The following is a 25,451-nucleotide window of genomic DNA, read 5'->3' as shown; positions in this document are numbered from 1 at the left end:
CCAGGAAAGGAAGGGGGACAAAGGGGAGCAGCACTGGAGGAGGGCCAGGGGACGCCCCCCGCTGGAAGGAAGCTGGGGGGGGCTGGGGTCGGCCTCCTTCTAAGGCCCTGAGGGAAGGGCGAAGGCTCAGGGTGGAAGCGAGATTTCTGCTCAGGAGGGGGCACAGCATCACCGGCCCTGGGGGGGGGTCAGGGATGGGATTGAGGATGGAGTGGCTTAGGTTAGGTTAGGCTCCAGACGCCCCTTGGTCCTTTCCCAGCTCGTGGTACAAGCACACACCACCCATGTTGAAGGGGAAAAGATTTATTAGCTCAGGACATCAAACCAGGGGGAATTATTTAAAATCCAACTAATTAAAAGAACAGGAAGCAGGGGGGGCGCCGGCTCTCACTGCAGGCACACAGGCAGGCCATAGGCGACAGGGGCAGCCCCGATGAGGTACTTGAGGCGGGGGGCTTGGCGGGCCTGGGCCACATAGTGCAGGAGGGGGGCACCGGAGCCTGCCCGCAGCCAGCCCTGCAGCAGCGCCTGGGTATAGCGGTCAAGGTCACGATCAGTCACGTCCCACAGGTTGCCCAGGAAGAGGGGGCTGGGAAAAAAAAAAAAAAGGGGGGGTTAGGGCCAGCAGGGCTGGGTGCCACACACACACACGCCCCCCCCCGGTTGCGTCTCATGCACGAGGTCAGGCAGAGGGAAAGAATGGGGGGTGAGAGGAGGACAAGGAGAACACTCACTGCTTACCAGCACAGGGAAAAGGCAGGGGAGGGGGGCAATAAAAAGCAGGGAGGTGGGGATGGGGTAAAAAGAAGGCAAGAAGGGGATGGGGCGAAGACTCCGTCTGCCCCCCAAAAGCCACCCCCCTCTCTCCCCGCCTCACCAGCCGGCCAGGATGTATTTGAGGACGATGCCAGAGCCCTCGAGGCGGCCACGCACGGCCAGCGCAGCGCTGCTGCAGCCGAAGAGCAGGGCCACGGCGTTGCAGTCCAGCTGGGCCATGTCTGTCCCGTCCAGCAGGCGGGCACCCGCCCCATGCCCCAGGTAGCTGCCAGGAACAGGAGCAGGGTGAGCAGGGTGAGCGCGATAGCGCAGCCCCACACGGCCACGGGCACTCACATATAGAGGTTGTGCTCCAGCAGCGCTGCCTGCATCTGCTCCTGGCTGGGGATGGCTCCTGTGACCCCGCTCCAGCCCTGCTGGCTGCAGGAAAGGAGGGGAGAAGTCATAGAAAGGGGGGAGGGAGCATGGACCCCCCTCCTCCCCGCTCTGTGCGTCCCCATTCCTCCTCACCTCTCGAACCAGCTGCGGAAGCACTCCTCAGTGCTCGGGAGGTTGTTCTGGGGGTTGAGGACGTAGAAGGTGCTGGTGGGGTTGACGCCGCAGCGCAGCACAGAGCCTGCCTGCTGAGGGGGGAGGAGGAAGGGAAAAAAGAAATCAAAAATCACGAGTCAGACCCAGCCCAGCACCAGCCTCGTGGGGTCCCAAGCCCCGCGGCAGAGCCAGGGTGCCCCCCTTCCACTCACCCTCGGTGCCAGGTTGTAACTCAGGAGGAAGCGCAGGGACGGGAGGCGGGTGACAGGCACGGCACGCAGGCACGCCATGCTCTCCCAGGGCAGCTTCTGGAGGTGCTGTGCAGGGAAGAGGAGGAGGAAGAAAGGAAGGTGAGGAAGGCGTGAGCGATAGAGTGACTGTCCGAGCTGAGGGAGAAGCAGCACGGGCAGGCTCTCACTTTATCCAGCACGAGGACGAGGGAGCCGCCAGGTGCCCGGACGTAGCTCCTCTGCTTCTCCAGGGCCTCTTGCAGGAGGAGCTGCGCTTTGTTGCAGGGCTGCGAAGGGCACAGCCCTGCGGCCAGGGTTCGCACGTCGGCAGGGGTGAGGAGGGGAGCAGCGTTGAGCAGGACCTGCGGCAAGGGGCAGGCGTGAGCCAAGGCAGAGCTCCCCCTGTGCCCTGCCCCAGCCTGGGGAGCTCAGCACCTTGAGCAGCGCCGGGTCCGAGCCCCGCCAGCCGCAGGGACGGAGCTGGGCAAAGAGGTGGGCAGCTTCCTTGGCCAGCGCAGGCTCCTGGCTGGCGGGGAGCAGCACTCCCTTCCAGCAGCCCAGCACCTCCGTCTCCAGGGTGTCAATGAGGCTCTGCGAGAGAGGACAGAGTCACAGGGGGGTCCGAGCATTCCCCCCAGGCATGGGGGGTGCCTCTTGCCTACCTTCATCCTGCGGTCCAGCTCGGAGCGGCACAGCCACCACTCACGCTTGTTGGTGCAGCTGATGGTTTCTTTCTGCTCCTTCTGGATGGTGTCGAAGTCACTCAGCACTGAGCTCAGCGGGGCCTGGGGGAGGAAGGGAGCCGTGAGCCCAGCTCCAGGCTCATCCCAGCTGCTCCACGCTTCTAGCCCTTCCCTCACCTTGGTGAGCGCGGTCGGGATGTGGATGGTGATGGGAGCACTGCCCCTCTCCAACCGTGTCAGCAGCAGTGTGTCGCCCATGGAGGAGGGCTGGATGCTCATGAGGGTCAGCACACAGATGGTCACTCCTGAAAAAGTCACCCCCAGACCTTCAGGAGAGGCCAAGGCATCAGGCAGCACCCTCCGGGGCTCCACTTGGATCAGCCCTCACCTGCAGGGATCTGCTGCAGCTGCTCTCTGAAGCTGTTGAGCTCCTGGGGCCCCAGACCCGTGGGGCTGAAGCTGAAGAGGTTCTGGAGCTCAGTGAGGTGATGGACGCGCGAGGGAGCATCCTGCAGGGAGAGCCCTTGGAGCTGCTCAGCCGCAGCTGCTGCCGACTTCTTCTTCAGTTTGCTGCAGAGGGAGAGGTGGGGGGGGGGGGGGGGGGGGGGGAACGTTGCTCCAAACCAAGCCCTCCAGGGCTCTAGGTTTGGCTGAGCCCCTTCCCCTTCTCAGCAAAGCTCCAGCAACAGAGGCAGGGAGGCACAAAACCTACTGAAGCTTCTTGTGGATGACGCTGAGCAGCTGATGGCGCATGGTGATGGAGACAGACTCGGACAGCAGATAGGCAGTGGAGACGGGGTCCTGGTCGCCCGTGGCCAGAGCCAGGAGCTGGCAGAGCTGGCTGTAGAGCGTGCCAGGCGGGCAGTGGCTGATGCAGTTGAAGGCAGCTTTCAGGAACCCGCAGGCAGTGTCCAGCAAGGAAACATCTGGAAGGGGCAAAGAAACACCACCAGGATCAGGCAGCGAGCACATGGCCACCTTGCCTCTCCCTCTGCTGCTCTCCCCTCCACTTGGAGGGTTTTTGCCCTTTTAAGACACGCTTCAGCAGAGGTGGCCCCAGCGTTGCCATTTGCCTCTTCCCACCCCGCGGTTCCCCACTCCCGCTCACCTTCCACAGCCTGCAGGGCAGTGGTGAGGGCATCGAGGCACAGGGGTTTCCCGCTGCCCGGCCTCCCCCCCGCCGGGACGTGCTCGGTGGCCTTGCGCTGCAGCACCTCGTGCTTCCCATCCGCAACCTCCTGCCTGCGCCGGGGCGGCTGGATGCTGCCTGTGGGGAGAGACGGAGCCGTTTGGTCCCCAGGGCTGGGGACAGCAGTGAGGTGACAGCTTAGGGCACTTGAAGGCTCCCAGCAAGCCCTTGTTCCACAGTTCACCTGTGGCTCCCTCTTCTTCCTCGCAGGATTGCGAGAGCTCGAAGCTGTTGTCAAGCTCCTTGTTTTCCTTATCCTCCTCGATGGTTCTCAGAAGCCCCCGCTCCTCCTTGGCTCTCCTGGCTGGAGCCCTGCGGGTCACCTGCTGCCTCTTCTCCTCTGTGCCCGCAGCCCTGTGCCCCCTCCGGGGCTGGGCGCTGCTGCTGCTGCCCTCCGAGGAGCTCAGCTGGCAGCCCTCCAGCGTAGGGAGCAGAACTCTCCGGCAGTGGGATGCTGACTGCAGCGACCTGTGGCTGGGAGCCTGGCTTCTGCCGCTCGCCGGAGTCGCCCCCGGCTCGGGATCCTCAGCGTCGCTGTCATCGCTGAACAGCACCTGCAGCGGCGGGACGGGGATGTGGCAAGGCTGCAGCTGCCTCTTGGGGCCACTTCACCTCCCTCCCCGCTTACCGGCAGGTGAGACCTCGACCTCTGGGCTTTGGGCGCCTTCAGGAGCTGGGTCTTGCTGAGCGGCGGCGAGGCGTCTTTGAACACAGTGAAGGGAGCCCCCCGGCCCCGTGCCTTGGTGGGGGTACAGACCTGGTGCAGGCTGCTGGGCACGGCCGCCGGCAGGAGCACAACAGAGGACACCTCAGCGTCAGAGTTGCCCAAAGCACAGGTGTTGGTGGCCCCCGCCGCGGCCAGGGGCTTCGCTCTCTGGTTCTTCGCTCTGGGTCTGGGCATGGGGGCTGCTGCGCCCCCCTGGGCACGGGTCCTGGTGGGGGGACAGGCTCTGGGGCGCAGGGTGCGAGGCGCCACCGCCGGCTCAGCCTTGGAGTTGCTGAGCGCGGGGGCCTGGGCGGCATCCACCCCAGCTGGGAACTTGGCTCTCGGGGTCTTCGTCGCTTTGGGTTTGGGCAGCGAGGACGCTGCCGGCGCCACCTCGCTGCTGCCCCTCCGGGGCTGAGCCTTCTTCTTGGTGGGACTTGGGGGGAGAGGCTGCTGAGCCCAAGCAGCGGGGAAGACGGAGGCCATGGAGCCACCGCACTTGGTGGCCAGGCGGCAAATGGTGACCGTGGCTTTGGCAAGCAGGATGCTGGCCCTTGAGACCTCGAGGCTGGGCAGGTGGGGTCTGCAGGAGGCCACGAAGGACAAACCGGCCTCCAGCTGCTCCAGCAGCTCCCTCTCGGGCTGGGGGCTGGCCAGGCTGTGAAGGGCCAGCGTGGCGTAGCCGGTGGCCACCAGGTCATCCAGCAGCCCCAGCGTCGGAGCGTCTCTGCCGCTGCCCAGCTTGTCCTGCAGCAAGGTGGAGAAGCGAGCGGCCACAGGGCCGCAACGCCGCAGGGTGGCCAGGAGCAGGCCCAGCCCCTCGGCCGTACTGCCCGCTGCCAGCTCGCCCTGGGCACAGGCAAGCAGCCAGCGGAGGCAGAGGGCCGAGAGGGCCAGGTCAGAGCAGAGGCAGCAGGGGCAGGCAGCAGGGTGGGCAAGGAAGTCCAGCCTCCTCCTCGGCTTGGTTTCCAGCTGCGGAGAGGAGCAGAGCGCGGCCGCCTTCTCCTGCCTGCTCACCACGGCCACAAATTCCAGCGCGGGGCCCTTCAGGAATCCCTCGTCCTCCCCGGGGGGCTCAGAGCTGGACTCCTGCCGCCTCCTGCCCTCCAGTCTGCCCTTCCTGGGCAGGATCTTCTTGGGGCCTCGCTGCTCCTTGGCGGTGTCAAACTCTGCAGGCAGAGCAGTTGGAGAAGGAGTGCGGGCTGCTGGTGCCACCCACAGCTTCTACTGCCCAGGAGGGCCCTGGCTGCGGCTCCACCAGCACGGCCGGGGGCTCACCCTGCTCCCAGCCCCGCTCCCAGCCTGGAGCCAGGACTCACCGGTGCCGGACTCCAGCAGGAACAGCGCCCGCTGCAGGTCCACGTGGCTCAGCTCCAGGTCGTTCTGCTGCAGCTCCAGCTGCGCCTTCAGCACCAGGAAGGAAACGCACCTGGGAAGGGGGGAGGACAGCCCTCAGAGCCCCCCCGCTGCCACAGCTCCAGCGCCGTGCACCACGGAATGAGCTCGTGGGTGAGCTGGCAAGGACACTGCCACCAGGGAGCCCCCCGGGGCCACCAGGTAGCCCCCTGGGGCCAGGACCAGTGCCACAGCCGCCCCCACCCCCAGCCATCCCACGGTCACTCACCACCGGCTCGCCTGCAGCCTCGTGGCCAGCCTGATACCCTCCAGGCAGAAGGCTTTGGCCCTGCACACCACCTCGGCGCGGCCGAGCAGGGCCACCAGGCACTCCATGCAGCTCAGCAACTCAACCAGCATCTGCCACTTCTGCAGCACGTTGTCCCCTGCGCCGCAGGACACGGGGCTGGTGACCTGCACTGCTCCCCCCTAGGGGGGGATGCACCCATGTCACCGGTGCCTCACCACAATCCACGAACTGTGCCTCTGCAGCCGGCTTCTGGGAGCCCAGCACGTCGCTGCCCACCAGGAGGAGGAGGATGCTGCGGAAGAGCTTGTAGGCTTCATCCAGAGCCGCCTCAGGGGTCTTCGGCCCTGCACCAGGACGGCCGTGGGTGACGGGGCTGTCCCCCCAGCACCCACCCCCAGCCCCCAATCAAATGGGGCTGTTTCAGGGGACAGCCACGCTTATGCAGGGCTCCAGCGGCTCACCCTGCGTGGAGATGCGCTGCCTGAGCTCTGGCGAGAGGCGGCTGGGTGGCAGGCTGAGGTAGAGAGCAGTGAGTTGCAAGACTTGTGCTCGGAGCATGTACCACACCTTGGCCGCCTTCTGCAGAGCCGGGTTCTGGAGCACCTCCAGCAGGAGGGCAAGGCCCTCCTCGACCTGCAGGAGGCAGCAGAGAGGGGAAAAGAGGCACCGGTCACCGCGTGGAGCATCTTTGGGGCTAACGCGGGCACAGGCCACCAGCAAAATCGCAGACAGAGCTGCCGAGGTCTCCTCTTGCCCCCTAACAGCACACACGAGGCAGAAAAGGGTTTCTGGGGAGACTCACCCGGTTGCTGGCGCAGCACATCTGGCTGCGGAGCACCAGGCAGGTTTGCTGCAGCAGCAGGTAGGAATCGCTGCTGCTGTCGGCGTCCTGCAAGCAGGACTCTGTCTCCGCCAGGAAGAGCTGGAAGCCAAACAAGCCGGCGTGAGGGCTGGGGCTGTGGGGAGCAGCCGAGCTGCCCTCCCTCCCCGCTGCTCCCCTGCGGGCCTTGCCTCGGCGTAGCTGTGGCACTCGAGCTGGAGGAGCAGTTTGGTGACCTGGCAGAGGGCGCCTGCCATGCCCAGCCTGTCCCCAAGCGCGCGGCACAGGGCTCGGACCAGCAGGTAGCTCTCTATGGCTTGCAAAGGCTGGGGGGGAGAAAAACCCACGGGTGCGTCGAGGGACAATGCTGGGGGGAGGCCGCTGCCCCCCTGGGCAGCCCCAGCAATGCTACCTTGGCCATCAGCCTATAGAGAGCCGCCATGATGTGCAGGGAGGCCACGGTCTGCTCGGGGCTGCGCACGGCTGGGACGCCCTCGGAGGCCAGGAGCTGCTTCCACAGGGCCAAGGCTTCGTCCAGGCTCTCGGAGCGGGCTGAGGGCACGCCACGGGGCTCAGCAGCGGCACCAGGACACGGGCAGGCATCTCCCAGCCGGCCCTTCCCTCCCCACACCTCCCCTGAGTGGTGCGTAGCTGCCGACCAGGTCGACCCACAGAGGGGAACCCCGCTCCCACCCCAGAACTGGGTGCTCCGGAGGAGCCTTTTCTGCTGCGCCAACAGCCTGAACCCGCCACGCTCACCCGACTCTGTCGCCAGGTTGAAGAAGATGCCTTCGTACAGGAACGTCTCCTGCGGCCCCGCCTCGTAGTCGAGGTCGTTTGGCTTGAAGTCGTCCAGGTTCTTCTGCCCCTGAGCCTTGGCTCTCTGCTCCCTCGCCATGCCCTGCGGCAGGGTAAAGGCGGCAGTGACGCTTGGGGGGCACTGTGGGGCCCCCCGGGGACGCCCCCCAGCAGCTGCGGGGTCATGTCTCCCCACGCACCTCCTCCAGCTTGGACTCCAGCGTGCAGATGTAGAGCCAGAGCAGAGCCTGTGCCCGGTCATCAAGGAGCTGCTCCTGGTTCTGGGCACTCCTGGGCACCGCCTCCAACAGCCGCAAGGCTTTGTGCACCGAGTCCAGTGCAGAGCTGTTAGAGAGAGGGGTTAAAACACAGCCTTCCACCCCAAAATGCACCTGAAGAGGAGGAGCGGGCATCACCAGCACCCGAAACAGCCAGGACCCCAGACCCTTAAACCTTGCCGAGGGCCCTCAAGAGCCCCCCCCAGGGGGGCCCGCAGGGACGGAGGAGGGGCTCGCAGGCGTGGCAGCGCGCTCACCAGTCCGTCTGCCAGGTGGATTTGTGGTAGCACAGGAGCTGCGCCAGCTCCATCAAGCCGACGGCGCGCTCGTGCAGGCGGCCGCTCTCCTCCGAGCAGATCTCCAGCAGGTCGCAGAGGACGTTGTAGCGCTCCTGCCCCGTGTTGGCAGGGATGGTCTTGTACGCCTTCAGCTCCTCGAAGAGCATGGCCACCAAGGTCTCTGCATCCAGGCAGCGCCCCTCCAAGGCTTCCTTCAGGGTCCTGGGCGAGCGGGGGGGGGCTCTGAGTGAAGCCCGGCTCGGCAATAGTGCTTTGTGAGAGCCCCCCGAGGCACCCCCTTGTGTGGGGCAGCGCCAGGCTTCCCTCACCTCAGCCGCAGCTCCTCAGCTCCATGCTTCACGGCGTCGGTTTTCACTCGGACCCAGAGGAAGACGGGCTCGGCCAGCAGCTCCCCAAGGCGGCCCCGCAGCGCCACCAGCCACTGCACGGTGGAGGCCAGGGCGCTCTCCAGCCGGCCCAGCTTTCGGTAGCTCTCCACCTGCAGCCTGAAGCATCTGTGCAGCTGCGGGAAGAGCGCAGAGGAGCGGCTTCAGCGCCCAGGCTGCCTGCCGAGCCCCCCCCGGGGGGAAGCCAGCCACTCCCCAGCTGCTCCTTCACTCCCCCGGCACCGGGCCACAGCTCAGAGCCTTCGGCCCCCTTTGGGCCGAGAACGGCAGGACTCCGCTCACCCTTTCGTGGGGGATCTCGGGGTATTTGTAACAGTCTGTCGTCTCCAGCATCCGGCAGAAGAGCTCGGAGATGGAGCTGGCCTCCTCGTGAAGGTTCTGGTTGTAGAAGATGTAGGCCAGCTTAAACGTGCACAATGCTGTCGCAGGGAGGAGAGAACCGTTAAAGATGCGCTGCAAATTCCAAGTGCCCCCCATCTTCCTCACCCCAGCCAGGCGCCGCAGGTGGCCGAGGAACCCTCTCCCCCATCGGTGCCGCCCAAAACGCCTCTGAGGGGCCGGCAGCGAGCTGCGCAAGGGGACACTGACCGGTGGCATCGAGGTGCTTGGCTTGCTTGGTGTCAGGGAGCCCCTCCAGCGCCTCCAGCATCCGGGCCACAATGCCCCGGCAGCCCGATGTCAGCCGCTCCAGCTCCGACCACCCGGCCGCCTGCAGGGGACACGCTGGCTGTCAGGGACTGCGGAAATGCCCCTGGGGACCCCCCAGGGACCATCCCTGCTGCTACCGGTACCTGGGAGCACTGGAAGGTGTCGCACGCCATGTTGGTGAAGAGCTGGAGGCTCTGGAAGAGCAGCTGCTTCAGCGCTAGCCTCTGCTTCGTGCCGTCGGGGGGAACCTGCAGAGGGCAGGAGGTGACCACGCAGCCCCTGGCAATGTTACAGCCCCCCCCCCCCACTCCAATTAGCGGGGGGACCCTCATTAAGCGCTAGCCCTGCTCCCAAAGCCTCACCCTCTGCAGCAGCAGGCCGAGGACATGGCAGTGCCCCTCCACGAAGGCGCAGAGGCCGAGCACGTCCTCGCGGCTCAAGGGCTGCCGCGGGCTCCTCTTGCTGTGCTCGCCCAGGGGCGCCGCCACCAGCTGGCAGCCCTCGGCCAGCAGCCGCAGGAGACGCTCCGAGGCCTCAGCCGCACCACCCAGCGCCGCCGCCGCCTGCGAGAGATGGGGCTCCGCCGGCCTCAAGCCCTCGGCCAGCACCCGGCTCAGCCTCACTGCGGCCTCCAGGAGGTTCAGGGGCTCGCCCAGCGGCACCCTAGAGCCGTGCAAGAAGCGGCGGGCGTCCTCCGCCGCCGCCTCCGCCTCGCTGTAGCAGCCAGCCCTGCAGAGCTGCCGGCACTGCTCCAGCGCCAGCTCGAAGCAGCAGAAGGCCTGCGGCAGGCCGGGGGGTCGCGGCGCGTCCTGGCGCAGGGTGAGGAGGCAGGCCGCGAAGCACCGGCTCCGTGAGGCCGAGACGGGCACACGGGGGGCTTCAGAGAGGATGGCGGCGGATGCCTGGCGCGCGGTCCGCGAGGTGAAGAAGGGCGGCTCCAGCGGCAGCACGGCGGCCTCCTCGTTCTCCAGCAGCAGGAGGAAGTGCAGGGCCTGCAGGCGGCCCCCCAGGCCGTCTGCCTGCTTCCACAGCACGAGGAAGGCGTACTGGGCGATGGACGTGAAGTCTTTGCAGGGGGGGCCGACGGGCCGGAGGGTGCGCAGGCGGACGAGGAGGAGCTGGGCTGCTCGCAAGCAAGCGGTGCCGCAGCCCCCCGCGGCCGCGTTGCGCAGGAGGTGGTAGAGGATCTTCTCCAGGTAGAAGGGGGACGACAGGGCAGGTTCCGAGGCCACGTAGCCCCTGAAGGCCACCTCGGCCAGCCCCAGCAAGCTGGCGGCGTGGTCGAGGCAGCCCCCCGGCTCGCTCCCCGGCTTCCCCCTCGGCTCCCCCCCCAGCTCGCCCAGGCGCTGCACGCAGGCTCGCAGGATTTGGTCGCACACCAAGTTCTGTGAGGTGGCCGGCGGCCTCCGGGGACAGGAAAGACTTTTCTGGAGTTGGGGGGAGAGAGGGAAAGAGAGTTTTGGCCCCCCAGCAGGGGATCCCAGCCCTCGTGCAGCACCGGGTGCCCCCCCCACAGCTCACCGACAGCTCCGCCAGCAGCGCCTCTGTGCCCTCCCTGCTGGCCGTATGCGCCACAAAATCAGTGCCCTCGAGGTGCTTCATGTCAGCCCTGGGGGGTGGGGGGGGGGGGGTGAGGGGGTGCTGGTGCTCACAGCCCCACACCACCCCAGTCTCCAAAGAGGCCTACAGAGCGCCCCCCACCCCTCACTCCCACCCCCAGGCCCTGCAGGACCCCCTGAGCCCCCCCAGCCCCCCGAGTTCCTCAGCCCCCTGAGTCCCTCAGCCCCCCTCCAGCCCCTCGACCCCCCCAAGTAAGTCCCTGCAGTACCCCCCGCCCCCCTCTGAGTCCCTGGGCCCCCCTGAGTCCCTGCAGCCCCCCAGCCCCCCCCCGGCCCCTCGCCCCCCCCGCTCCTCAACCCTCCGAGTCCCTGCAGCCCCCCCAGAGTCCCTCGGCCCCCCAGCCCCCCTGCTCCCTCCCAGCTCCTGCAGGGACCCCCCCGGACCCCCAGCCCCCCCGCCGAGTCCCTGGGCCCCGCCGACGCCCTGCAGGGCCCCCCCGAGTCCCTGCAGCCTCCCCCGAGTGCCCACCCCCCCCTTATTTTAGCCCGCTCCCCCCCGCGCCCACTCGCACAGCGCTATCGCTTCTCGCAGGCAGAGCCGCGGTCCCGCCGCGCGCCCCGTCCAAATCCCGCGCCGCGGCCAGTGAGGGCGGGGCGCCCCGCGCGGGGCACGCCGGGACTTGTAGTCCCGGAACGGCTCCGCGGATGCGCGCGGCGGGGGGGGGGGGGGGCTCCGTGTAAGGGGGAGTCGTGTATGGACCCCACGGAACCGGGGAAGGCTTGGAAAGGCCCTGTGTAACTGGGGGGGGCGGCGTGTAGGGACCCTGTGTAACTGGGGGGGCAAACTGGGACCCCATGCAAAGGGGGGGGCAGGTGAGGACCCCTGCAATGGGGGGGGAGTTTGAGGGGTTGGGGGGGTGCCTAAGGGCCTAAGGGAGGGGCTCGCGGAGGGGGGGCCCTCTGAGAGGTGGTCCGGGGGTGGCCCTTGTGGCTTGGGAGGGGGCTCTGAGGCGGGGCTGGGGGGGGGGTTCTTTGGGGCTCCGGAGGGGTGTAGGGCTTGAGGCTTGGTGGGGGGCATGTGAGCAGACCCGGGGGGGGTGGGTTGGGGGCCCTAAGACCTGAGGGGGGGAGCTGGGGAGGGCGTTTGGGGGGGTCTGGGGGGAGCTGTGAGCGCTGAGGGGGCTGCGGAGCGGTTCTGGGAACTGCCCCCAAGCTGCAGGGGCTGTGGCAGGGCTGTAAACTGGGGGGGTGTGGGGCTGTGAGCACCAGCACCCCCTCACCCCCCTCCCAGCCCACCTCACCCCCCCACCGCTTGCTAAAAGTCAAATTTGACACCTGACAGGCCGGCAACCGAAGGCCGTGCGTTGCCTGTGGGCAGTGGGCAGGCTGTGGGCCTGGAGCACCCAGTGCCCTGCTTTCAGCCAGAACAGGCGTCACGTCCCCCCCAGCAGCTGTTAGGGTGCCGCGTTTTGGGCCTGGGGGTGCAGCAGGAGCTGGGGGGGGCCAGAGCCAGGACAGGCCAAGCAGACCCCACCTGGCCAAAGGGGTATTCCGTACCATCCGGTGGTGAGGGATTTGTTTTTGTCAAGGACAAGGTCTGCGTGACTGCTAATCACAACAGGTGGGGTTGTTTTCGTGCAGTTGTTTGGCTGAGTGCTTTTGCCTGATAATCCTGTGTGAGACGCTGTCTGCCCCCGTTAAGATCACTCGAAAAGTGAGGCTATTCGGGCACTAAAATGGAGCATGATCTGGCCGGACTGGTGTCTGTCGTGCTTGTGGCCGTGCTTCCTGTGACAATCTGGGGTCATGCTGAGCAATTCTAGGGGGGCTGGGCAGAGAATAGACCAACCCCCACCTCTCTACAGCCTCCTTTAAGGTACCTCTAGAGCAATAAGGTCGCCCCTGAGCCTCCCATATCCAGGCTGCACAACCCCAGCTCCCCCAGCTGCTCCTCATAAGATTTGTTCTCCAGCCCCCTCACCGTGGGTCCCTTCCAACTCGGGATATTCTTGGATTCTGTGAAAGAAAGTCAAGCAACCGACAAACCGTGCTGTGTGCCCAGCAGGGGCACTCCTGCCTGGGGACTGCCCAGCACCGTGAACAAAACCCCAGCTTCGCTGAGAGCCTCGCCTCAGCCCATTACTGGCTACGGAATGGCTCTCACGCAGGGAAAGCACGTGCAGAAACGCTTTATTTTATTGAAAAAGAAGAGAAGGTGAGGGGCGAAGGGGTGCGCAGGGGGCCCTCACCCTGCGGCGCTCCGTCCCTGTGTGCTTCCAGTGCCGTCCCCGGCAGGACGCCAGGGTGGGGGCACCACAGGGGTCACCAGCCGGGGGGGCTTTCCCCCTCGGTCACCGCGGCACCCCCGGGACCCCCTCCCGCATCACAGCTCGGGGGCGTCGGGCTGGCCCTGGGGGAGTGGCAGCCGGAGCTCGGTGTCGTGGCGGACGACGGAGAAGAGGCCGACGACGGCGAGCAGCGCCAGCAGCATGAGGCCGCAGCAGGCGGAGAAGATGCTGCGGGTGCCGGGCCCGTGGTCGGCGCCGTGCAGAAGCAGCAGCCCCAGGCAGGCCAGCAGGTTGAGCGGGACACGGCACCAGTTCGTCACCCCCGGCCGGTCCTTCTCCGGGATCGCCTTTGTGAGAAACAAAGCCATGTTTTTTTGCAGTAGAGAATTCCTTATCTGTGCCCCAGGGGATTTGTGGAGTTATAACATGGAGAAGCAGAGAAGCAGAAGCAGATAAGCGGACAGTGGAAGACCTCGCTGTTCCAAAATAAGGTGGAAGCTTGAGACAAACAGGATGAGCAGCATGGGAACAGTGAAACAAAGATCCTAAGTTCTCCAAACGTAGGAAAGGAGAAATGCAAGGGTTGAAAACAAGAAAAATGGTAGATGTATGGTATAGAGGAGTGTCAAGCAGCTTGTGAACCTGCGGTACTCAGCCACGAGGAAACAGGGGAGGTGATGGGGTGTCGGGGAATAGGGAATAAAAGGTTAGGCTTTGATAACTAAAATGCACTCCTAATTGGCAGGACAGCCACCGCTGCAAGCGCAAATAAAATAGCCGCACAGAAGAGCCTGTCTGAAGAAAATGATTTGAGATTTTTCTCGCACCTTGCGCCGCAGGAAGCCCATGGCAGGGAAGTAGAGCCCACAGGAGAGCTCGAGGAGCAGGAAGGCCACAAAGGACTCGGCTGGGCTCTCCTGGCTGGGGTTGGTGGAGAAGGCGAGCATGAAGAGGGAGAAAAAGCCCACGAGGACGGAGAGCGAGAGCACGTGGACGGGCTGCAGGCGGTACCTCGGGGACACGGCCAGGCGGTACAGCGAGGCGCCCACCATGCTGGCCGCCATGAAGCTGGAGAAGACGATGCCCAGCGGTGGCCCGTGGGGGTCCAGCACGGGCGTCCAGAGGAAGACGAAGATGTAGATGACGCTCTCGAAGAGCGCCTGGACGGTGCCCAGCAGCAGCACACGCCGGTCCGCCACCAGGCGCCGCAGGCCGTCTGCGCAGCTCTTGGCGAGCGCCCGCTTCTTGCCGTAGTTCTCGTCCCAGTCCTTCAAGGCCACGGCGCCCGCCAGCACCAGCAGCGGGATGGACGCCACGAAGGGCGCCACCGGGCCCAGCCCCAGCCACTCGGCGGCAGCGTTGGCCACCACCCCGGCCCCCACGGCCAGCACGTGGTTCCAGAAGGCCGCCTGCGAGAAGGTGGCAGGCACCCACTCCGCCGGGAAGTCGTGGTGCTCCACGTGCTCGTGGACGTACCAGGCCTCGAAGGCGCAGAAGAGCAGCGCCGTGGACAGCCCGCCCAGCACCCTGCCCGCCGCCAGCACCAGGTAGTCGCGGGACAGCTTGGTGAGGCAGCAGGCCGAGTAGGTCAGCGAGAAGAGCACGCACGACGCCCGGCGGCCCAGCGCGTCCACCAGCGAGGCGGCCACGGGCCCGAAGAGGACGCTGGAGGCGAAGCCGCAGACGTACAGCACGGCGATCTGCGTCTCCACGAAGCCGTAGTGCTGGTACAGCTTGTACAGGTACGGCCCCTGCAGCCAGTCGGCGGCCAGCGCGGGCAGGTAGCCGCGCAGGAAACCCCGCTGGAAGCGGGCGAAAGCCGGGTTGGCGCCGGGGGGGGCGGCAGCGGCGGGGGGGTGCGAGCGGCGGGCGGCCAGCTCCAGCCCCAGCGCCGCCGCCAGCAGCAGGGCGAGGGCGGTGTAGGCGGCGAGCAGCATGGCGCGCCCGGCCCCGCGGGCATCCCGGGGGTGGCTGCAGGGTGTGGGGGGAGAACAAAGTTGGGGGGGCAAAGTGGGTGATGGGGAACCCCCCTGGGATGGGCAGGGGGCTGGGGGGCCATAGGAGGAGGCCCCGGCCTGGGCACACGGTGCCCCCCCCCCACCCTCCGCACCCCTGGGTGGCTGCGGGACTGAGCCCCGCACCCCCTGCTGCCCCCCCCCGCCCTATGGACCCTCCCCCAAGCCCCCCTCCCTATGCACGCCCCTGCTGCCCCACCCCAAACACCAACCCGCTGCCCTCTCCACCCCAAAGGCCCCCCCCACACCGTTCACCCCCTCCATGCCCCTCCCCGGCCCCGCCTTCCCACCCCGTGCACCCCCCCGGCCCCCTCATACACAGCCTCCCATTGACCCCGCCCCACAGAGCCCCCCCAAGGCCCCCCAGGCCCCCCCCCAGAGCCCTTAACCCCCCCACCCCCCCGCAACCCTCCTAAAAAACCCCAGGGCCCCCCCCAAAACCACCAGAGCCCCCCCCCCGCCCCCCTTCACCCGCCCCTCTGCGCACCCGGCGCCTCTCACGCACCCGCTACCGCTTGGCGCCGGCCGCCTCCGTGGGCGCCGCCATCTTGGCGTGCGTCACATGACCAGGGCCCCGCTCCCGCCCCGCCCGCAGTGGGTGATGCTGGGTGGCCGTGCGCATGCGCGGGCTCAAGGAAGGGGGCGAGCCCCTCGCCGCGCGCGCCACGTGGCCGCCAGGTCACGTGGCATGAGATCACGTGGCAGCGCTCAGGGACTGTCGGAGGCGCTCGGCTCCGTTCGGCTCCACTCGGGGTCGCTCGGCACCGCCCGCCCCTCCTGGGCCTGGTGTAACTGCCCCCCTCCTGGTGTAACTGCCCCCCTCCTGGTGTAACTGCCCCCCTCCTGGTGTAACTGCCCCGACCTGGTGTAACTGCCCCTCCTGGTTAACTGCCCCCCCTCCTGGTGTAACTGCCCCTCCTGGTGTAACTGCCCCCCTCCTGGTGTAACTGCCCCCAACCTGGTGTAACTGCCCTGACCTGGTGTAACTGCCCCTCCTGGTGTAACTGCCCCCCCTCCTGGTGTAACTGCCCCCAACCTGGTGTAACTGCCCTGACCTGGTGTAACTGCCCCTCCTGGTGTAACTGCCCCCCTCCTGGTGTAACTGCCCCTCCTGGTGTAACTGCCCCCCTCCTGGTGTAACTGCCCCCCTCCTGGTGTAACTGCCCCGACCTGGTGTAACTGCCCCTCCTGGTTAACTGCCCCCCCTCCTGGTGTAACTGCCCCTCCTGGTGTAACTGCCCCCCTCCTGGTGTAACTGCCCCCAACCTGGTGTAACTGCCCTGACCTGGTGTAACTGCCCCTCCTGGTGTAACTGCCCCTCCTGGTGTAACTGCCCCCCCTCCTGGTGTAACTGCCCCCAACCTGGTGTAACTGCCCTGACCTGGTGTAACTGCCCCTCCTGGTGTAACTGCCCCTCCTGGTGTAACTGCCCCCCTCCTGGTGTAACTGCCCCCAACCTGGTGTAACTGCCCCGACCTGGTGTAACTGCCCCTCCTGGTGTAACTGCCCCCCTCCTGGTGTAACTGCCCCTCCTGGTGTAACTGCCCCCCCCTCCTGGTGTAACTGCCCCTCCTGGTGTAACTGCCCCCCTCCTGGTGTAACTGCCCCCCCTCCTGGTGTAACTACCCCCAACCTGGTGTAACTGCCCCCCCCGGGGGCAAACACCTTGCACAGTTGTCCCAGCCCCCACACAATTGCCCCATGCCCTGTGCAGTCGCCCCCAGCTCTCCTCACCCCTAACCCCGTGCAAACGCCCCCCCCCCTTGCACGCCCTCCACCCCCCCGCCCTGCCCGTGCCTCAGTTTCCCCCGCACTCACCGGGGTCCCGGGGGGGGGGTCCCCGCGCCCCCCTCACTTGATGCTGAGCCGCGGGCGGCAGGGCGGGGGGGGGCACCCGAGGGGGCAGCGGGGGCAGGCTGCGGGGAGGGGGCAGCAGGGAGGAGGGCGGCAGGGGGGGGGGCAACAAGGGGGGCGGCAGCAGGGGGGGTGGCACCAGGGGGGGTGACAAGGGAGGCAGCAAGGCGACGGGCAGCCCGGGGGGGGGCAGCAGGGGGGGTGGCAGCAGAGGGGGGGGCAGCAGCAGAGGGGGGGGCAGCAGGGGGGGTGGCAGCAGAGGGGGGGGCAGCAGGGGGGGGGGCAGCAGGGGGCGATGGGACACGGGGGGAGGCAGCAGGGGGGGTGACAAGGGGGGTGGCAGGGGGCTGAGCAGGGGGGGCAGCAGGGGGGGGCGCACTGGGGGGGACAGGGGGGGCTGCGGAGCCGCTGGCCGCGCCACGCCAGCCCCATGGCGCTGCCCCCCCCTGCCGGTGGGGTATTTATAGCCTAAAGCCGGCTCAGCCGGGGGGGGGGGGGGGCAAGGGGGGGGTTCACGTGGGCGCTCCCACGCGTGCACGGGGCCGGGGGAGGCAGCGGCACCCCCCCAGCCCCGTCACGGGGGATGGGGGGGACATGGGGGTGGGGGGACACGGGGGCATGGGGGGGGCACGGGGACCTGGGACCGGGACACTCGCCCACGCCCGACCCCCCCCCGGGCACGCGGCTGCCGCTGTTGCACACGCGTGTGCAAGGCGCGTGGCTGACGCCCCTCCTCCCCCTCCTCGCGGGGCCTCGGGTAGGGAGGGGATGGGGGGGACCCCCCCGAAGGGAGGGGGGGGGCGATGTGGTCATGGAAACAATTTGGGTTGGAGCCGCCCGAGCTCAATGGGGGCTTTGTTCGTGCTGCGGCGCCAGGGCCCCCGGGCGGGAGGTGCCGCCGGCCCCCCCCCAGCTCTGCGGCGTGCCACGCCTCGGCGGGCCCCCGGGGGGGGCGTGTAAAGGCGTGCAACGCCGTGTAAAGCCGTGCAAAGGCACGCGATGCCGCGCGAGCCGTGCAAAGCTGTGCAAAGCCGCTCACAACGCCGTGCGGAGCCGTGTGTGGCCGTGCAACGTGGTGCAATGCCACGTGAAGCCCTGCAGCGCTTTGCAACGCGGCGTCAAATGCCGTGCAAAGCCCCGCCGTGCCGTGCAAAGCGGAGCAAAGCCGTGCAAAAGCTGTGCAAAGCCACAGCTGCCCGTGCAGCACCAGGCCCCGCGGGGCCGTGCTGAGCTGAGCCATGCAGCACCGGGGGGGGGGGGCTCCGTGGGGGGCAGCCCCCAAGCAGATCGCGGCTGCACTGCCCCTGGGTACCCGGGGGGGTGAGGAGGGTGAGGGGGGGCTGCTGGTGCCGGGGTCACACCTGGTGTGTGTGCAACGTGCAGAGAGCACACACACTGCAAGGCACGGCAGGGGTGTGCGCACGCTTGTGCGTGATCACATGCGTGTGCATTGCTCTGTGTGTGTGGTCCTGCACAGCTGCACGCTCACGCATGGTGATGCGCATGTGCAGCATCGTGCATTGTGTGGCCTTGCATGTGGGCATGCTTGCACACTCGTGCGTGCCCACACGGGCTCCTGCGGGCTCACAGATGTGCACCCTCACTTCTGCACTACCACCAGAGTGCAAAGCCTTGCACACATCCATGCCCCCACACTTGTGCACCATCCTCACACACATGTGGCCTTGCACACCCATGCACACTCACGGACCTGTGCATGGTCTGGCATGTGCATGAGCTTGCACACTCTCGCGCACACCCCCCCAGCCCCACAAGGCCTCATGCGAGGTCCTGTGCCCCCCGGCGTCCCCTGGCCATGGGCGTAGGGCCCGGTGCACGCGCAGGCCGGCGTGACAGCCCGTGCCCCAGCGTGCCCCGTGTCCCGTGGTGCCCTGGGAGCGCCCGGGGCCCTTGGCGTGCCGCCTGTGTCCCGTCGTGCCCTGGGAGTGCCGCGGGCGTTGGCGTCACTCCCGGCTTCCCAGCGTGCTCCAGGGCGGGGCAGCGTGAGCAGGGAGGCCTCGCACGCGCGTGTGCAAGGGGCCTGCTGCAGCTCCACCCCCCCCGACCTGACTGTAGCCGGTGTGCAAAGCCTCACATGTGCACAGGGCTGTGGCTCTCAGTGTGTGCTGCTCTCCATCACCTTGCACACGTGTCCCTGTGCAAACTTTGCACCAACCCCCTGGGCAGCCCTTGCACCAACACTTTGTGCAACCCTTGCGCCAAAGCATCCCCATGCAACACTTCCACAGCTCCCCCCAATCCCTCCCCGTGCAGCTCTTGCACTAGCTCACGCCTGTGCAGTCCTTGCACGGAACCCCCCTGTGCAATCCTTGCACCAAGCCCTCGTGAAACCTGTGCAACACCTTTGGCACATGCCCCTTGCACTAACTCACGCCTGTGTTGCACTTCTGCAGAAACACCTTCCTCGTGCAAGCCTTGCACGCCCCTGGGCCCCCTTGCACGGAGCCCTGCCGTCCGCTGCCTCCAGGGTGGCCCTGTGCAAAGGTGTGCAAAGTGCAGGAGCGTGCAAGGGCCGTGCACGGGGAGGGGGCGTGTCCCAGTGCCCCTTATCCATGGGGCACTGCCCGGGGCCTTTAATTGGGGCCTTAAACTGGGGACTCGGGGGGGGGGGGGGCACTGCAGGACCCCGTGTCCCACCCCACGTCCCCGTGCCCCCATCCCCGTGCCACACACCGTGTCCCCCCCCCCCCCCGGCCCCCTGCCCCCTTGTCCCGTGTCCCCCTGTCCCCGGCTCCCCCTGACCCCCCGGCCCCATCCCTGCCCCCCCCCTTTTACCCCGGCCCCCCCCGGCCCCTCCCCATCGCCGCCCCCCCGCCCGTCCCGTCCCATCCCCGTGCCCCCCCCGTGCACCCCCCGTGTCTCCCGCTCCCCCCGCCCGTCCCGTCCCGGTCTCCCCGTGTCCCCCCCGCTCCCCCCCGTCCCGGTGCCCCCGCCCCGCCCCGCCCCCCCCCGGGGCGGTCTCTCCGCGGCTCCGCCGTGGCGGGGCCGGGGCCGAGCGGGGCCGCGCCCGGTGCCGGTGCCCGGGGCCCGGTGGCGGCGGGGCCGGGGCCGCTCGGCGGTGCCCGGTGCCCGGTGCCCGTTGGCGCTGTCCCGGTCCCGGTCCGGCCCCGGCCCCGATGCTGGGCTGCCTGGGGGCGCTGCCGGCCCCGCGCCGGCTCCACGACGTCACCAACCGGCGGGGAGCGCTGCCGGGGGGGCGCCTCGGTGAGCGGGGGGGGCCGGGGGGGGGGCGGCGGGACGGGGAGGGGGGGGCAGGGGGAGTGGGGGGGGTGGGGGGCAGTGGGGGGCTGACGGGGGACGAGGGGGAGTCGGGGGCTGTGAGTGGGAAGTGCGGGGGGGGGTGAGGGGGGGTGAGGGTGCGTGTGACAGTGGGAGTGGGAGTGGGAGTGGGGGGGGGTGAGGCTGGGCGTGGAGGGGGGGTAAGGGTGGGGGAGGGCGTGAGTGGGTGGGGGGGAGCGGGAGTGAGCGCACGGGGTGAGGGGGGGTGAGCAGGGGGTGGGGGGGAGCGGGGGGGAGTGGGGGTGACAGGGTAAGGATGGGGGGGGAGTGGGGGTGACGGGGGGGGTGAGCGTGAAAATGACAGCGAGGGTGGGGGGGAAGTGAGGGAGTGAGGGTGAGCGAGGGGGTGAGTGTGTAAGGATGGGGGTGGGTGTGTAAGGATGGGGGTGAGTGTGTAAGGATGGGGGTGAGTGACTGAGCGGGGCTGTGGGGGTGTGAGGGGGGTGTGAACAAGTGTGTGCGGGTACGAGCCCGTGAGTGAGGGCGAGTGTGAGCTGTGAGCGTGAGTGGGAGTGCGAGAGCGTGTGCAGGTGGGCGGCTACACGTGAGTGAGGCCATAGGTGTGCAACAGGGCGAGGGTGTGCGGTGGTGCGAGTGTGCAGCGCCGTGAGTGTGATGGTGCACGAATGTGTGATGGTGAGCGACGGTGTGAGTGTGCAACGGTGCACGAGTGCGTGTGGCTGAGCCGTGCTGGCTGCGGGTGTGCGTGCGTGTGCGTGTGCGTGCCGGGCGTGTGGGCGTGAGCGAGCGTGCCAACGGTGCCTGTGAGACGCAGCCGGGGTGTGTGGGTGTGACAGCACCACGTGGGGGGCGGGCTGCGTGCCTGGGGGGGGGGGTGAGTGTGCAAGTGGGGGGGTCAAGTGTGCAAGCACAGGGGGTGAGCGTGCAAACGCCGTGGGGCACTGGGTGAGCTCGGGGGGGGAGTGCACATCTGTGGGCGTGCATGGGGGCAGCACGTGTGCAAGGTGGGTGTGCAAATCCGTGCGGGGGTGTTCACAGCCCCGAGGGGGGCACCCCCCCCTCCCGTGTGCCCCCCCCCCATGTCCCAGGGGTGCCCAGACTGGGGGGGGGGTGAGATTTGTGCCTGACTGGTTTTGGGGGGGGGGTCACGGAGCCCCCGGCTTTGGGGGGGTAACGGGGGGGGCTGGGGAGATTTTGCGGGGGGGCTCCCATTGCTGCCCTCCCCCCAGAAAAAAAAATCCCAGCCCCACTCATGCTGGGGAACGCGGCGCTGTTTTGTGTTGTTGTTTGTTTTTTTTTTTTTGGTGGGAGGGGGGCTCGGGGCTGGGCCCCCCCCGCTCCATGGGCAGGGCCCCCCCCCCCCGCCCAACTGGTTCCAGTCCCGCACTGGAAGCCGCCCAGTGCTGGCTGTCCGCCGGCTCCATGTGGCACTTAACCCCTGCGGGGCCGCCCCAAAACGTGCTGCCCCCCCCGGACACCCCCCCAGAGGTGTGGGGGGTGGGGGTCCGCCCGTTTCCCCCCCCCCCCCCCGTTTTAATATTTGCTCCCACCCAAATCACCAACGGGCGCTGTGCTCCGTGTGCTGGGGGGGATCCTGCTTAATCCCGGCCCCCCCCCCAAAAAAAAAATAGCACAACGGGGCGTGCCCCCCCCGGGGGGGGCAGGTTTCGGGGTGTGAGCGCCTGCGTTGCCCCCCCCCCCTCCGAAAAAAAAAATAATCACAGCATCCACAAAAAGGGGAAAAAATGCTGCTGCCTTTGGGGGGGGGGGAAACTGAGGCAGGGTGGAGGGGGATGGGGGGGGCCGGGGGGGCACCCAGATATTTCGGGAGGTGCTGGGGGGGGCCTTTGGGGTGCCCCCCTCACCCGATTCCCCCCCCGGCCGTGCGGCGCCTGCGCGGGGGCGGCGCTGGGTGTGGTGCGTGCCTGTGGTTGTGGCGGGGGGGGGGCAGGGGGGGGCCAGCGGCTGGGGATCGGCAAACAACCCCCCCCCCCTAAAAAAAACACCCCCGTAAAACCTCTCTAAAGAGCCCCCTCCCAAAAAAAAACACCCCCCCAAAAATAAAAAAAACAAAAAAATCCACCCCCAACTCCCCCAACCCCCCACAAAGACCCCCCCCAAAAAAAACACCTCCCCCCCGAAAAAACACCCCCCCAATGCCCCATCACCCCCCCACCCCCCTTCTCGCCCCCCCCGCACCCAGCTGGGAGCGTTTTGGGGCCCGCCGGCCCCGGGCAGGAATTTCCTCAATTTCAGCAATTTCGCCTTTTTATATTTTTTTTTTCCCTTAAAAAAACCGCCGGCCCCCCCGCTGCCCCCCCCCTGCTTGCGCACAAGGGGCCGCGCCCAGACGCAAGCGGGAAAAAAAACTGACCCCCCCTAAAAAAAAAAAAACAAGTGCCCCCCCCGGGTGCAGGGGGATTGGGGGGGGGCACAGGGACAGGGTGACATGGGGGGGGTACACTGGGACACCCCCCCCCCCGCGTTCTTTCCACAAGGGGAGGTGGCACTGCCTGGGGATCCCCCTGTCCCCCCCCCATCTGTCCCCTCCCTCTTTACCCCTCGCCCCCCTCCATCTCCCACTGTGTGTGGGGGGGGGGCACGCCCCCCCTCTAGGGCCTGTGCCCCCCCCAAAGTGCTGCCACCCCCCCCGGCTTGTTCCTCAGTTTCCCTTTGAAGCAAGCAGGACACTGAGGGGGGGGGGGGGGGGGCAAAAATCCACCCGCAGGGGGGCTGTGTGAGTGTGTGTGTGGGGGGGGGCTCAGCCAGCACCACGCTGACCCCCCCCCCGTGTCCCCGTGTCCCCCCAAAAGGCTTGGAGGCGCCGCGCAGCCCCCCCCCGGAGATGGTGCCCGGCTCCCCCCCCTCGCCGCCGCCCCCGCCCCGCGTCTACAAGCCCTGCTTCGTCTGCAGCGACAAGTCCTCGGGGTACCACTACGGCGTCAGCTCCTGCGAGGGCTGCAAGGTGAGGGGGGGGCACACCCCCCGCACGGACACCCCCCCCCCCCCCCAGGCTCCTGACCCCCCCGCAGGGCTTTTTCCGCCGCAGCATCCAGAAGAACATGGTGTACACGTGCCACCGCGACGGCCGCTGCCACATCAACAAGGCCACGCGCAACCGCTGCCAGTCCTGCCGCCTGCAGAAGTGCTTCGACGTCGGCATGTCCAAGGAGGGTGCGTGGGGCGGGGGGGCACCTAAATCAGAACCCCCCCCCCCCAAAAAAGCTGGGACACCCCCCGCTCCGCACCCCCCCACCTGCAGCTTTCCCCCCCCCCTGCTCTGCCATCCCCAGGGTGGGGTCGGGGGGGTTGGTTCTTTATTTATTTATTTATTGGGGGGGGGGGAGGGACGTGGCTTTTTTTTTATTTTGGGGGGGGTGTACTGTACTGAGGGGGGTGCCTTGGTAGCCCCCCCCCCCCCCCCCCCCCAGGCCACGCTGTGCTATATGTGGATATCCTGCTGCTGGCACATCCTGTCCCCGCGACCCCCAAGGGCGGGGGGGAGGAAACGCAGCCTGGGGACGGGGTGGGAATGGGGGGCACCCCGCGACCCCCCCCCAACCCCCCCCTCCCCAAAGAAAGCCCCCACCTCTGTTACCCCCAGCAGTCACACCACACCGGGGTGGGCGCGCTGGGGGGTCCTGCCATGCCCCACAGCCCACCCCATAGCATCACCGCGCCCCCCCCGCGTGTCCCCCCCCCTTCACCGCATGTCCCCCCCCCCGCAGCCGTGCGTAATGACCGCAACAAGAAGAAGAAGGAGGCGCGGGGGGGGGGCGGAGGCGGCCGGGCGCGAGCTGAGCCCGGCGCTGGAGGAGCTGATCCAGAGGGTGCGCAGGGCGCACACCGAGACCTTCCCCTCACTCTGCCAGCTGGGCAAGTACACCACGGTGAGCCCCCGCCGCCCTGGGGGGGGCAGCGGGTGGGGGGCCCTCCCCCGGTAACCCCATGCCCCCCCCTGTGACCCCGTGCCTCCCCTGGTGACCCCATGCCCATCCCCAGTAACCTCGTGCCCACCCCTGGTGGCCCTGGAGCACCGCGTGCAGCCAGAGCCAGGGATGCAGGGGGGGGGCAGTGACCCCCAACTGGTGACCCCCTCCCCCGGTGACCCCCCCCAGAACTCGAGCGCGGAGCACCGCGTGCAGCTGGACCTGGGGCTGTGGGACAAGTTCAGCGAGCTGGCCACCAAGTGCATCATCAAGATCGTGGAGTTCGCCAAGCGCCTGCCCGGCTTCACCGCGCTCACCATCGCCGACCAGATCACGCTGCTCAAGGCCGCCTGCCTCGACATCCTGGTGCGGGGGGGCGGGGGGGGCACGGGAATCAGCGGGGGAGGGGGGTGGGCGCTGCCCCCCCCCAGTTCCCTGTCCCACAGATGCTGCGGATGTGCACGCGCTGCACCAGGGGGGTGTGCGATGAAGGGTTTTTTTTTTGGGGGTGTCAGCGCTGACCCCCCCCATTCCTCCTCCCCCCAGAGGCTGCAGATCTGCTCGTGCTGTGCCGGGGGGGGGGGGGGTGCAATGGGGGGGTGTTTTTTGGGGGGGGTGTCGGCACCGACCCTCCCGCACGCTGTTGGGATGTGCACGCGCTGCACCGGCGGGGGCCGTGCAGTGGAGTGTTGTTTTTTTTTTGGGGGGGGGTCAGCGCTGACCCCCCCGCTCCCCCCCCCCCCAGATGCTGCGGATCTGCACGCGCTACACCCCGGAGCAGGACACGATGACGTTCTCGGACGGGCTGACGCTGACGCGCACGCAGATGCACAACGCCGGCTTCGGGCCCCTCACCGACCTCGTCTTCGCCTTCGCGGGGCAGCTGCTGCCCCTGGGCATGGACGACACCGAGACCGGGCTGCTCAGCGCCATCTGCCTCATCTGCGGCGGTGCGGGGGGGTCAGGGGGGGGGCTGAGGGGATGGGGGGGGGGGTCGCAGGGGGCCGGGGGTCACAGGGTCTCAGGGGGTGTGGGGGGGCTGTGGGGGTTACAGTGAGCTGCAGGGGGTGTGGGGGGGGGTGAGGGGGGGCTGGGCGGCGGGGGGGGGGGCTCAGGGGAGTTGAGGTGAGACGAGGGGGGGGGGGCTGGGGGTTGTGGGGCGCGGTCCTGCAGGACGCGGCCGTTTTTTTTTTTTCGGGGGGGGGGGGGTTGGGGAGGGGGTCCTGACGCCCCCCCCCCCCCCCCCAGACCGCATGGACCTGGAGGAGCCGCAGAAGGTGGAGCGGCTGCAGGAGCCGCTGCTGGAGGCGCTGCGGGTGTACGCGCGGCGGCGGCGGCCCCGCGAGCCCCACATGTTCCCCCGCATGCTGATGAAAATCACCGACCTGCGCGGCATCAGCACCAAGGGTGCGCGGGGGGGGGGCGCGGGGGGGGGCACCGGGGGGGGGAGGGGTAGTGGGGGGGGGCGGTGTGGGGGTACGGGGGGGTGGTGGGCGGGCCGGGGGGGAGGCACGGGAGGGCAATGGGGGGGGGCCACGGGGGGGGGGCAGGGGGG

The 25,451-nt window shown here is 68.2% G+C and overlaps 3 protein-coding genes across 6 annotated transcripts; 1 reads left to right on the top strand and 2 right to left on the bottom strand.

The window, feature by feature from the left end:
• Nucleotides 1-287: 287 nt before the first annotated feature.
• ESPL1 (extra spindle pole bodies like 1, separase) lies at nt 288-11,251 on the bottom strand. Of its 2 annotated transcripts, none has more exons than XM_068668812.1 (31): nt 11,122-11,251; nt 10,512-10,599; nt 9,353-10,417; nt 9,134-9,238; nt 8,931-9,051; nt 8,625-8,761; nt 8,265-8,458; nt 7,915-8,157; nt 7,580-7,724; nt 7,341-7,482; nt 6,994-7,133; nt 6,773-6,907; nt 6,564-6,683; nt 6,223-6,394; nt 5,977-6,105; nt 5,741-5,897; nt 5,436-5,545; nt 4,039-5,285; nt 3,595-3,964; nt 3,330-3,488; nt 2,934-3,147; nt 2,610-2,791; nt 2,399-2,526; nt 2,201-2,323; nt 1,974-2,129; nt 1,727-1,900; nt 1,521-1,625; nt 1,288-1,400; nt 1,114-1,197; nt 878-1,042; nt 288-589 (listed from the first exon to the last, which is right to left on the bottom strand). In XM_068668812.1, the coding sequence occupies exons 2-31, from the start codon at nt 10,590-10,592 to the stop codon at nt 388-390; spliced, it is 6,618 nt and encodes a 2,205-aa protein (XP_068524913.1). In that variant the 5' UTR covers nt 10,593-10,599; nt 11,122-11,251; the 3' UTR covers nt 288-387. The 2 variants fall into 2 exon arrangements, with proteins under 2 accessions (XP_068524913.1, XP_068524914.1); XM_068668813.1 differs by having other exon boundaries at nt 1,288-1,397.
• Nucleotides 11,252-12,722: 1,471 nt separating this feature from the next.
• MFSD5 (major facilitator superfamily domain containing 5) lies at nt 12,723-15,678 on the bottom strand. Of its 3 annotated transcripts, XM_068668811.1 has the most exons (4): nt 15,358-15,678; nt 13,849-14,808; nt 13,665-13,758; nt 12,723-13,184 (listed from the first exon to the last, which is right to left on the bottom strand). In XM_068668811.1, the coding sequence occupies exons 2-4, from the start codon at nt 14,772-14,774 to the stop codon at nt 12,933-12,935; spliced, it is 1,272 nt and encodes a 423-aa protein (XP_068524912.1). In that variant the 5' UTR covers nt 14,775-14,808; nt 15,358-15,678; the 3' UTR covers nt 12,723-12,932. The 3 variants fall into 3 exon arrangements, with proteins under 3 accessions (XP_068524912.1, XP_068524909.1, XP_068524910.1); XM_068668808.1 differs by having other exon boundaries at nt 13,665-14,808; nt 15,358-15,673; XM_068668809.1 differs by lacking the exon at nt 15,358-15,678 and having other exon boundaries at nt 13,665-15,060.
• A 4,006-nt stretch (nt 15,679-19,684) lies between these two features.
• On the top strand, nt 19,685-25,348 carry LOC137849289 (retinoic acid receptor gamma-A-like; the record flags this gene model as incomplete). The annotated part of the gene is given in 8 exon segments (XM_068668807.1): nt 19,685-19,931; nt 22,781-22,932; nt 23,000-23,141; nt 23,696-23,741; nt 23,743-23,857; nt 24,086-24,262; nt 24,642-24,846; nt 25,145-25,348. Coding segments are annotated over 8 exon segments (1,129 nt in total), but the record flags the coding sequence as incomplete, so codon positions are not given.
• Between the last annotated feature and the right edge of the window lie 103 nt (nt 25,349-25,451).

Source organism: Anas acuta, unplaced genomic scaffold (assembly GCF_963932015.1).
Source record: "Anas acuta unplaced genomic scaffold, bAnaAcu1.1 SCAFFOLD_268, whole genome shotgun sequence".
NCBI lineage: Eukaryota > Metazoa > Chordata > Aves > Anseriformes > Anatidae > Anas > Anas acuta.
This window is presented reverse-complemented; position numbering and strand designations above follow the sequence as displayed.

Bases quoted from the DNA above. Each gene is read 5' to 3' on its own strand.
- ESPL1 (XM_068668812.1), bottom strand. From the start codon at position 10,592: ATGAAGCACCTCGAGGGCACTGATTTTGTGGCGCATACGGCCAGCAGG. The intron at 3,489-3,594 runs GTGAACTGTGGA...CTCTCCCCACAG, and splicing joins GGAAGAAGAGGGAGCCACAG to GCAGCATCCAGCCGCCCCGG. The intron at 2,324-2,398 runs GTGAGGGAAGGG...TTCCTCCCCCAG, and splicing joins TCCCGACCGCGCTCACCAAG to GCCCCGCTGAGCTCAGTGCT.
- MFSD5 (XM_068668808.1), bottom strand. From the start codon at position 14,774: ATGCTGCTCGCCGCCTACACCGCCCTCGCCCTGCTGCTGGCGGCGGCG. The intron at 13,185-13,664 runs GTGCGAGAAAAA...TTTCTCACAAAG, and splicing joins TGGGCTTCCTGCGGCGCAAG to GCGATCCCGGAGAAGGACCG.